This window comes from Vombatus ursinus, unplaced genomic scaffold (genome assembly GCF_900497805.2).
Source record: "Vombatus ursinus unplaced genomic scaffold, bare-nosed wombat genome assembly UNPS02014171.1, whole genome shotgun sequence".
In the NCBI taxonomy this organism is placed as follows: Eukaryota; Metazoa; Chordata; class Mammalia; order Diprotodontia; family Vombatidae; genus Vombatus; species Vombatus ursinus.
In genome coordinates this window covers 1408796-1421046 of record NW_020953949.1, presented here as the reverse complement: position 1 = coordinate 1421046, position 12251 = coordinate 1408796, and the positions used below count along the sequence as shown (strand labels likewise).

General features: G+C 37.4%; 1 protein-coding gene across 3 annotated transcripts in view; it reads left to right on the top strand.

Annotated features, from left to right (window-relative positions):
* Positions 1–12251, top strand: part of ZDHHC4 (zinc finger DHHC-type containing 4) — a 47297-nt gene that overhangs the window by 16069 nt on the left and 18977 nt on the right. For 2 of the 3 annotated variants that reach the window (XM_027859754.1, XM_027859751.1), the window contains 2 exons: positions 1791–1921; positions 6207–6280. In XM_027859754.1, coding sequence (XP_027715555.1) covers positions 1799–1921; positions 6207–6280 — 197 coding nt within the window. In that variant the 5' untranslated portion in view covers positions 1791–1798. Of the gene's footprint in view, positions 1–1790; positions 1922–4009; positions 4139–6206; positions 6281–12251 lie in introns of those variants that run through there. The other variant, XM_027859755.1, reaches the window with a different exon arrangement.

The window sequence follows — 12251 nt, the reverse complement described above, 5'->3', positions numbered from 1 at the left end:
AGCATTAGTGATGGCCGTAAGGACGAGCGGGCATGAGGAAATCTCAGCTTTTAAAATGGGTCCAGGGTGAATCGTATATATAGCCAAGTAATTTTGGGGTATTGAGAGGAGGGGCTGGGAAGAGGATCTGGGTGACTGCGGGAGGAGTTTAGGGAGAATGGGAGTGTCTAGGAGTTTGCCAAGAATAGACTATGAAGGGAACTGGAAGGAAGAGGTTGAATGGGATCTGGATAAGATCCAAGGTGGGAAATACACTAGGATCAAAGACTAAGCTTCATTAGGGTTTCAAAGGGAGTTTGGGAGAGCCAGTCCATCAGAATAAGAATAAGAGATAAGGAAAGGCCAGTTGAGTGGAGTATAGCCTCAGGCAACCGTTAGAGACCAGAGTGAAGTCAAAGAAAGTTTAAGGGTTTTCTTGGGCCCGTAGACAAATGGGACCCAAATTCTTTTTGGGACAAGGAGCAAAAGTCTCGGCTTGGGCCCATTCCCCCGTCAGTACTAACGGTATTGTCACTCAACCCAATGAAGAGCTGTAGGTGCAAGGAGAGCAGGGGGGCAGGTGAAGCTGCCATGAGGAAGTTGTTATATGGTAAAACTTGCATCTTCCTGAGCTAGCTGAACTGTACAATTTGTCTACCAGCCATACATGAACATGTGAAGATTTCTTTTGGATTATGGGTAAATATAAAAACTATTCTGTGAACTTCAAGCTGAAAGTGATTGTGTTCACTGAACAGCATGGAAACGGAGCTATGGAAAGACAGTTTTCAGTGAGTGAAAAGTTGGTACAAGACTAGCAGAAACTAAAAGACAAGTAATACTGGCACTTTTTAAAAAAAAATCTTCACATAATGGTCAAGCCCACTTTGGCAAAAATTTGTCATAAAATATGCGACATTTATGTGGTGAAATACAGTAATTTTGTTGACTAAGCCACAGAATGGGCAAAAAGGAGTAAGACCCTAACACTGGGAAATGGTGGGAGTTTCTGGAATGGCTAAGGTCCCAGTTTAGGGTTCTTCTCAAAGCCCTCAATTCCATTGTGTCATATGGGGTTGCTTTGTGTTCAAATTGCTGGTTCCTATGGGAGACCACCATCTTAGATGATTAGTTCATAGTTCAAATTGGCTAGTTTTATGGTCTGAAGTTAGATCATTCTCCCTTGGTTATTTTTGTTCTGATAACTCTTGAGTATTAAGTATCCTTCTGGAACTTCCTATAATGTGTATTACTTTCTACCTTTTGCTAATTATTTCTGTTTAAGATATTTTATAATAAGCAAGGAAGAGGAGCTATTTACTTTAAAAGTTTCATTCTATTTTTAAATTGGGAGGGGAAGGAAGACTACCAACCAATGGTGTGATAACCTTGTTCCCTAAAGGCATTTCCTCACATATATTTCCTTGTTTCTTTCTTTCTTTCCTTTAAATACTATTTTATTTTTCCTCATTATGTGTACATTCATTTAAAAAAATTTTTTGAGTTCCAAATTTTCTTCCTCCCCCATTTCCCCACCTCCCTAAGATGGTAAGCAATTTGATATAGGTTATATATGCCTCACATAGATTTCAAAGTTTCTTTGGGGTGACTGGAAGGAGGAGAATTTAGATGCTCAATGATGTGAAGACTGTGTCCATAAAAACAAAACAAAAAAAAAGAGAAAGCCATCCTAAAGAACTGAAGAAATATAGTCATGAGGAATAATTTGAATTACTTGTGTCTCAGCATGCAAAAGGTTGGTAAATACTTCAGTAAGAAATACTGACACATTTGTCTTTATTTTGTTGTAGCACTCAAGATGGATTTTTTAGTTCTTTTCCTGATTTACTTGGTGTGTGTTCTGACTAGTGTTTTACTGCTCTGCGTATATTCCAAAAGGACCCATACCTTGGCAGGAGAAATCCTTACAGATGGATCACAGGTAATAGATGAAACAGACATTGTGGGGAGAACCATATTTTCTAATGTATTTATTAAATGGTTGTTATTAATCTGACTAGTTTTTCTCTAAGGCTAAAGAGATTCTATTTCTACAATTTCATAAATATCAGTATATGGAATGTATGTATTCTGTAAAGTTAGTTATAGATTGAAATACCACATACTTGTTTTTTCATTACTTTAATATAATTGAATATCTTCCCCCCCCAAAAAAATCAGAGTCTCATAGACTTAAGGAAATAGTATTAGACAATGACTCCTCTGGCTCTGTCTTCAGTCAGTTTTCCCAGATGTCCTCTAACATTGCTCCTCAGAATAAGTCAAGTCAAATTTTATGTACACACACATACATGTATGTATGTATGTATGTATGTATATGTGAGAGTGACACACAATTAAACCCATGAACAGTATGAGAGCTGGTATGACAAAAAATGAACACCAGGAGGTTCTCTTCATCTTCTCAAACAGTGGAAAAAAAAAAATTAAACTTGCTGCAAACAGAAGCTCACCCTGGGTTCTGTTACTTGTGACTTGTCAAGCCTAAGCTGATAGCCAGGCTAGATTATAAATTTGTTTATGAATGCTGTACCTTTTTATCTCAGAGAAAATCCCATTCTATGAAACTTTCTATGTTAGGGAAAGGACATGTTTATAACTCCTGACTTAATTGATTGAGTAACTTGTAAGTGGTTATGTAGCATATCATTGTTTAATTGAGAAATAAAACCCAGTCTCTGTGCTCTCTGTTTCATTCCATGCCCTTGAACCAAAGTTAAAAAAAAGTAGAATTGAACATATCTGGTATGGGTTTACTCTTCACCAAGACCTGAAGAGGAAAAATACTTTTAATTTAATTTAGAGGTCACAGTTAAAACAGGAACCAAGCAGTTTTGGAATAAATGTTGTACCTTTTGTCAGAGATAATGTCAACCAGTCTTTACTAGGATGTGCATTTTGAGCTGTTTACATGTAATGTCACATCTTCCCAACATGTTAAGACTACACTAGCAAAATGGAGACTTTTTAGGCTTGTGCTTTTCTTTTTTTTTTAATGCCATGATGCATTTCACTTCACAGTAGCTGTGTAAAAAACACTATTCTTCTGTAGTTTTACCAAACACACCTCTTATACACAGTTCAGGTTTCTTATTTAATTTCAGTTGTGATGCTAGGTTTGTATTTGGTCCTCCCTGCACAATTATGATTAACTGACTATTAAAACAGTACCTGGAGTAAGAGTATAGTTTGCAGCCAAAACAGTTTTTATTCATGTAAAACTGACTGCCTACATATGAATTGAATCCATAAGTCATCAGCACCATTCTCTAACCAAATGAACCAGCTAGGCTATAAGGGGAAAGGAACAAGCATTTATTAACTGCCTACTATTTGCCAGGCATTGTGCTAAGTGCTTTACAATTGTCTCATTTGATCCTCACAACAACCTTAGGAGATAAATGCTATTATTATTCCCATTTTATAGTTGGGGAAACTGAGACAGACAAGAGGTTAAGTGACTTGCCCAGGGTCACACCAGCTAGTAAGTGACTGAGGCCAGATTTTAATTCAGTGCCTTCAAGCACAATGCTCTGTCTACTGAGCCACCTAGCTGCCTCTATAACCAGGACATAACATATAACACGCAGAAAGATGGCAGTATCAGATGTCACTAGATGAGAGAAGCTATGGATAACTCAGTAGTAGAATATTTATCCTCCACCAGAATATAGGAAGAATGCGCTTCTGGTTGTGCTGTTTACCCCAATATGGTAGAGAGCCATAGGAAACCAGCAGTAAAACATACTGCAATATAAATTCCAACCAGTCTCTTTTATTTCTACTCAGCTAAGTTTAGAAATGTATTCGTATCATTCATTTGACAACTTGTTAAATATTTGAAGAACTGTCGAATGTATGAGTACTGTACCTGCTATCAGTACCCCAACTCCCAAATAAGGCACAGCTTAAATGAATTTAAGGACTTAATTTCTTTTATCTCTATTTTTGCTTTGTGTTGTTTTGCTAGTTTGCTTGTTTTTTGTTCTCTTCTGTAAGGAATTGTTACTTGAATGAGTCTACAGTACTAGCATCAAATTCTGGAAGGATCAACTGACGGGAACCAGTAAATTGAAAATGGAAAAGAAGTAGGGAAAGGCATGGCCCCAAAATGGCAAGCACGTGTAGAAGAAATTCAGTGAGTCTATTCTTGGAAAGTTAGGTAAAAATAGAGATGCCTTTGGAAAGACAAAAGGAGATACAGCTCGGAATAGTAGAGAGCAAGGAAGCTTTTCATAAAAAAGATGAACAAAAACAGTATGTGGGTCTTAAAAGATAAATGGAACTGAGGAGGCTAATAAAGAGTTCATCAGCTATCATTGATGAATAAAAATAACCTTCATATACCTCCATTTTCAATAGATGGAGATGAGAGCAGGTAACAGAATCTGTCATTTTCTTGATTTCTTTTCTCTGGAAATCCTTCCGTGATGCAAAATTGAGTCATATTCTTGTGGATCAGAACTAAGTAGAGGCAACATGATATAATAGAAATTATTTTTAATTCAGACAGAGAAAGCTGGGTTTGACTTCTTCCTCTGCAAACTTACTAGCTGTGTGACCCTGGGCAAGTCACTTGATTTCTATGGGCCTCACTTTTCCTACTTCCCCAACAGTTCTCATATACATCCTCCTCTCTCCACTCATACAGCCAACATCTTCCTTCTGGCTCTAAATCACCTCTCACCTACAGTAGCTTCCTAACTGGTCTCTGTGCCTCAAGTCTACCTCCTCTCCAACTACTCTCTGCTCAGCAGACAAACACATCTTCCTAGCATGGGTCTGACCATTTTGCTCTCCCACTCAAGAATCTTCTGTGACTTTGTAATGCCTAGGACAAAATGCACGCTGTCCAGTTTGAAGTTTTTAAAACTTCATAGTTTGTCTCTAACTTGTCTGAAGAGGTAATCTAGATGTAATTCACCTTTCTCCCTTTTATACACTCCAGGTTTCCACCAAACTAATCTACATGCTGTTCTTTAAACTTGACTTTCTATCTCCTGTCTCTCTGTCTTTGCACAAACCATTCTACATGTCCGCAACCCACTGGCCCCTCGCCTTTGCTTCCTAGCATCCCTAGCTTTCTTCAAGGCTAACTTGAAGGTGCTGCTAACTCCAGGAAGCCTTTCCAGATCCCCTAGTTGTACCACAAACTCTTCCAGTCTCTATGACTTATTCATAATGGTGGTATCGAAGAAAACTGTAAGGGTCCAGATGTTTTCAGGCTCCCAAACATTGAAGCAGAGAACTTTAATAATTGTTCTGAAGTTCATTATATTAATGGTGTATAAGCTTTCTGTCTTTTTTTTTTAACTCAACTTGAATTTTCATTATGCTAGACTTCTTGTGACCATTTAGAAGACCAGAAATTTTCTACATGTGCTTATTTCAGAGGTTCTCTCTTGCTTCTGATTTCTTCACTTCTCAAACCTCTATAGTGGTTTTTAATGAATATTAAATTGTTTTTTGGGAGGGTTGGGCCTGCCATGGAGCCTTCTCAGTAGCTGGGGCTAGGGAGGAAGTCCTGAGAAGAGGTGAGTCAGGACAGGGCTACCGGTAGTGGTAACCCCGCTGCCTGAGCGTAGACAGACAAAAGGGAGCCTCTGGTTAATGTGTCCATACTGTCCAGTACTCTCCAGCTGCTGGGACTGTCCAGCTGCCCAGTCAAATACTACTTCCTCAACAAAACAAAAGAAAAGCAGTTGGTCCACAGAGATTCTTAATAAATGTTTGTTGAATTTAGTCAGCATAATTTTGTAGCATGCAGCACACCCACTCTTCACCTTTATAAATGGATTTGTTTCTCCAAAATACTATTAAAAAAATTTGTAGCTGCAAAGGGAGATGAAAGTAGGATACTTTATTCCAACCTGTAAATCAGAGAATCTACCAATGAGAAGCTCTCTTATATAAAAATATCATTCATTTGAGACTAAATTCTGGGGTTCCTTTTAGAGGCTTTGTGGTATAGTAGATAGAATGCTGACTTGGAAATTAGAAAGATCTGGTTTCAAATCCCATTTCTCAAGTATACTAGCTTTGTGACTGGGGAAGTTACTTAGGGAAACTGAGGCATAGAGAGGTTATCTGTGAAATGAGGATAGACTAGGTTGGTACAAAGATTAAATCAGATAACATGTAAAATGCTTTACAAACCTTGTGCTATTTGAATATCACTTATTGTTTCTCTTTTCTTTGTGTTTCAGGTATTTTCACGATTTATTCCAGGGTGGCTACAAAGAGCTATGCAAAGGGCATTTCATCACCTCTTCCATTCACGGTATTTACTAAGTGGAGTTTTTATTTATATTTTTTCTGATCTCATTTATTAGTTATTGTTTTCTATTTGCTTTGGGATAGTTACTTATACATTTGTGACTTTTTTTAATCAAGGATTTCTCTTAGATGATAACACTTTCAAGAGTTGCTTGCCAGTTTATTTTATGTTTTTTGGTGAGCCAAGATCTCACGAACAATTCAGTGCAATTCAACAGATTTATTTATTAAATGTCTACAATGTGCTGGGCACTGTGACAGGAGCTGGAGATACAGAGACAAAAAAATGAAACAGTCCCTGCCCTCAAGGAGCTTACATTCTACTGAGGGAATATAATATGTACACAACTAAGTATCACATGGGGGAAATTGAAAGAGGATTAGCCACTGGAGGGGATCAGGGAATATTTTTCTTTTTTTTTTCTTCGAATTTTTAACATTTTTATTTAAAGTTTTGTGTTCCATATTCTATCTCTTCTTCCCTTCCTCCCCTTTTCCCTCCTTGAGATGGTAAATAATCAGATATATGTTACACATGTGCAATTATGTAAAACATTTCCATATTAGTCATTTTGTACAAGAAGACTCAAATAAAAGAAAAAATGAAAGACAGTGAAAAATAGCACGCTCCAGCCTGTATTCAACAATATCAGTTCTTTCTCTGGAGGTGGATAGTATGCTTCATCATGAGTCCTTTTGGGATTGTCTTGGATCATTGTATTGCTGAGAATAGCTAAGTTATTCACAGTTCTTCATTGAACAATATTGCTATTACTGTGTACGACATTCTCCTGGTTCTGTGCACTTCAGTTGGCATCAGTTCATGTAAGTCTTTCCACGTTTTTCTGAAATTATCCTGCTTGTCATTTCTTATAGCACAATAATATTCAATTGCAATCATATAGCACAGCTTATTTAGCTATTCCCCAATTGATGGGCATCCCTTCGATTTCTAATTCTTAGCCGCCACAAAAAGAGGAGCTATAAATATTTTTATATTTATATAAAAAAATATAAAGTAGGTCCTTTTTCCATTGGGAATATTTTTCACAGAACAGATTATACTTAAGTTGAACTATAAAAGAAGATAAAGTTTCTTGAGTAGAGGACTTTCAAGTCTATCTGTGTAAAAGATCATAATTGAGTAGGAACTTTGACATATAAACACCAGAGTCAAGGGAAACCTAGAAAGTAAATTAATTTGAGCAATTGGAAGGGGCTGTATGATGACATAATGCTAATATTTTAATGGAGAAGAAACAAGTGTCCCTTTATAACCTTAATGAGAGTGTTGAGGGAGTCAAATAAGAAAAGCAGATGAACTGGGGGTGGAGAGGAAGGAAAAAGTAAGGGTTGGTTCTATTCTAAGGGCTTTAAGAAGGAAAGAAGAAGGGAGGGTAGAAAATACATTAGTGTAGAAGGGAGGAAGAAGGGATAGAACTTACTTATTCTCATTAATTGGGATCTATGAAAAGAGTATTCAAGCATTGGAGAAGGGGTGGGCTTCAGATGAATCTCATGTCGTAAATGAACAAAAGAAGGTTGAACAAATGCACAGACAGGTATAGAAATTCATCAGACTTCAAGAGGAAGACAAATAGAGATAGAAAAGAGAAATAGAAAAGTAGGATAATACTGAGGAGGGAATAGTCACAAACAAAACAACCTTCCTGACTGTAGGAGGGAATTTAGAAGGGAAAAAGTGAGAAAAGAAAAGAACTGGAATCTAAGGGGATGAATTAGATTATCTCTTAGACAGTTGAGCAATGTCAGAACAAATTGTGATATATGAACGTAGTGGAATATTTTTGTACCAGGAGAAACAGTAAAAAGAGATGATTTCAGAAAAGACTGGATAGTATGAATTGAAAAGAGTGAAGTGAACAGAACTAGAAAATTTCATACAATACTATAAACATTATAAAGAAAAACAGCTTTAACCAATGCAGCGGCCAACCATCACAAAATATGTTACTCACTTCTTAACAGAGAGGTGATGCACACAGGATGCAGAGGTGTAAATTTTGGATGTGTCTGTGGTAATGGTAATTTATTTTGCTATAATATCTTATTTGTTATGAGTTTTTTTTTTCTTTTCTTGCTCTTGGTTTTCAGTTGAGGAGGTTAGCAATAGTGCTGTCCAAAAAAGAGGACCATTGAAACATTTTTTAAAGCACATAGAAGAGAGGAAGGGGATTCAGAATGAAATTCCGACAAGCAGTATAGTTTTGAACATAAGAATCTATGTATTTTAAAAAGTAAACAGTTTGAAATAGAAATTCATGGCAGTGTATAGAAATCTGCTTTTTTCTGTGTGCACAGAAATGCTTATTTTTTGTGTTTGAATTCAAAATTATATATGTATAAATATGCACATTTATGCATACATATTTAAATGTAGAGGCTTGAAACAGACAAGCCAATTAGAAGGTTATTACAGTAGTCCAGATGAGAGATTATGAAAGCCTTAGCTAGGGTGATGGCAATATGATTGGAGAGAAGGGGGAAAATGTGAGATATATTATGGAAGTGGAATTGATCAAACTTGAAACCTGATTAGACATAGAGGGTGAGGGAAGAGTCCCTGATGACTGTGAGTTTATCAGCCTAGGTTGTCAGTAGAATAGTGGTACCCTCAGTTAAAATAGGGATGATTAGAGGGATAGGTTTAGGTGAAAAGATAATGAATTGTATTTTGGACATGCTGAGTCTGAGATACCTAGCATGGTATAGAGGTTAGCCTTGGAGCCAGAAAGTGCTTGGTTCATGTTCAGCCTTAAGACACATACTACTATGTCACCCTGTGCAAGTCAATTAACCTCTCAGTGCCTGAGGCAACTCTCCAAAACTACAAGTTGCAGAAAAGGTTGCCAACATGCATTCGTACAAGTGAGTTTTGTAACACTAGAGTTCACTATGCCTTTGAAATCACAGGTCTAGTCCCTTTCCATAATAAATCCAGGAGAAGATACTGAGGAGGAGGAGTATAGCAGGGGACTGGAGCTCAGAAGGGAGCAGATTCAGTTACGTGAGACAGAAGCCAGATTACCAAGGACTGAAAAGTAAGGATAGGGGAAGTAGAAGCAATGAGTATAACATTAATAGTGACAACTGGGCCAAACCGGCCTCTAATCTGTGGATGGCCAGAGCCAAACAGAGCGGGGTAGAGACAGGAGAGTCAGAAATCAAGTTTAATTTCAAAGTGAAGGAAATGGTTTGCACACAAGGACATGTGGCAGCACCCCCTCCTACCATACACACACACCCATATTAGTGTGAATGAACCTTGAGTTATATATTTGTGGCTAGACAAAAAGTCAAACATTGTAGTATAGCAATAGTGGTGAGGCACAACAGCGACAGTGAAGCAAGGTTCTAGTGACAAAAAAATCCATTCATAGCTGGGCTTCATGTCTAGGCCTGTTGGTGCTGAGCTCAGAGACCCTCAGTTCTAGATGGTGAATGCAAAGGACACTTGTTATCCCAAGCTCAGGTCATAGCTGGCTTGCTGGACCTTAGCTCTGGAAAACAGGGTGTCTTTTAATAATATCTTGACATTTTCCCCTTTTGGCCAAAGGGACAGGTTTTGAAAGAACCCCTACCCTTCTGGCCAGTAAAGGAGAGTCAAGTATAAGCCAAGGTGCCATGAGAGGCCACTTGGGCCAGGATGAGATTTTGCCCAGGAGGTTAGTTCCTTGAGGGGACCTATTTGGGAAGTGTGCCCCAGGTATCATTGCTGGCCATTGTTTCCTTGCCAGCAGAAAAGAGAGGGGAACCAAGAATGGAGAGGGAGAAAATGCCAGTATGTGCTTGAATCAGGGCCTTGGTGGTTGGGCACATAACAAAAGGGAAGAGGAGAAAAAACTAGGACAGTATACTCAGCCCTCAGGAGTCTTGGGACAGCTGTCTTTTCTGGGTGTAGGCTGCTTCTGGGTCCATACTTGATAAACCTTGAGGTCCCTGGAGGGTTCTGCTGTACACTCAGGAGCAGGGGCTTTCTTCAGATAATCCAGGAGTACACACCCACAAGTTTGACAGCTGTGGGAATAGTCAGAAGGACCTGGTAGGGGCCCTTAACTTGAGATGTACAATTGTGAGAAAACTCCTTGCATCAATCTTTGGATCTGAGTTTGTAGTCAACATCCTTGGTTAAAGGTCACTAAATGGCACATACAGATGTCCAATTTCCCAACCATGCAGGGCTAGGTTCAAACAATGCAATAAGGTTTTCTCACAATTCCCATAATTACAATAAGTCAGGTACAGATGAAACTGCCTAGAGGGCTTGCAATGGACTAGTTCTGAAAAAGGAGATTTACATGTCACCAAGGTAACAAAGAAAACTTAAACGTAAATCGTGCAAAGCGATACAATTATCGCCAATGTTAACTAACATCAACTCTCCTTGTATCCTAATAACCCGTTCTCCATGTCCATTTAACCGGCACCTTTTGAGTCCCAGGTATCTCATGTAGTTATCTAGTCCTTAGATCTCTTTTCTTGGACAATAAGCTTTATTCTCAGGACAGTTCTAAAGGGGGCTCTGCTTCTGTGGTTCCAAATCTAGAGGTTCCTAGATAATTTTGACTTAATATAATTTAGTAAATTCACTTAAATTTGGTTCTTCAATCTTGAAACTTAGAGAATTTCAGTTTACATATCATTTGCTGTTTCTCTTCTTACCTAAACCCTGTACCTGATATGAGAATATTTTAAAAATTTATGAGGGTCCAACTGAAAAGTAAACTTTTGTGCTTATAATGGCCAAGATTTTCAAATGAAAATTTGCTATTATATATTATTATTATCTGTTTTATAACAAAATATACCTCATTAAATATTTAACAGTTTTCAGATAACCATTTTTTTGTGACATCCTTTTAAAAGCCCAATTCATATTTAACAGCATCCAGATTAAAAGGTTGTTTTGTCTAACACATTTCTGCTACGATGGTCTCTCAAATTTCACAATATAAGAGAATTTAGAAATACAATAACATAAACAATATCATGTATTTAAAACGTGAAACAAAACCAAGTGACGTCAATTGAATTTCATAATTGTCACATATAAAAATCATTGATCTTATTACCTTTGGCATTTTAAAATCACTTTAGAGTTATCACGTGTGGAACAATTACATTTAATTAAAGAAATAATGTAGTGCTTAGCACATTCCAGTCACTGTGTAAAGCACTTTACAATCAATATATTATTTTGATCTCACAACAATCCTGGGAGGTGGGTACCATTATTTTTCTCTTCACCCATTAGGAAACTGGGGCAAACAGAAATAAGATAACTTGCCTAAGATTACACAGCTAATAAATTTCTGCAACTGGAATGTAATTCAAGTTTCCTTACATTTTTCCAGAATTTTTCTCCCAGTGCCTTATTTGGAAATCTGATCTGAGATGAGAGAGATTAACAGAGAGAAGGAGAGGGTTTCTCACTGGGGCAGTCACCCGGGATCTCTGGTTTAAACAGTCATTCAAGGAAGAGTTAACAAGAGGTTGCTGTAAAGTGCAAACTGTTTACCTATTTTTTTTCTTTCTTCACTCTGGGATTACTTCCAAACTAGGTGCCTTCCTTCATTGCCCTAGAACAATGAAACTGTCAATCTTGCCATTTACTTTTAAAACTTTTATAAAATCTAATCCTTATTTTTCCTTAAAACAAATTCTACAGAGTGGTACCCCAAAACTTACTAAGATATTTCAGAAGGGAGTGAGTTCCTGGAATTACTCAAAGTCTTAGGAGTTCTCCCCTGCAATCTCAAAATAATTAATTTTAAAGCTCCTTAATCTAGATGTTTTTGACAGTTCTACAAACTTTTATTATCTGACTTTATTTCTGTAATTCCAACATAGACAAAGCTGAAATGACAGGAAAAAAAGTGTCTAAGATTTTTTTCTTTTTCTCTTTTCTCCTAACGTAATCTCCCAGGGAAAGCCTAAAGTAGGAGTTAGTCCTG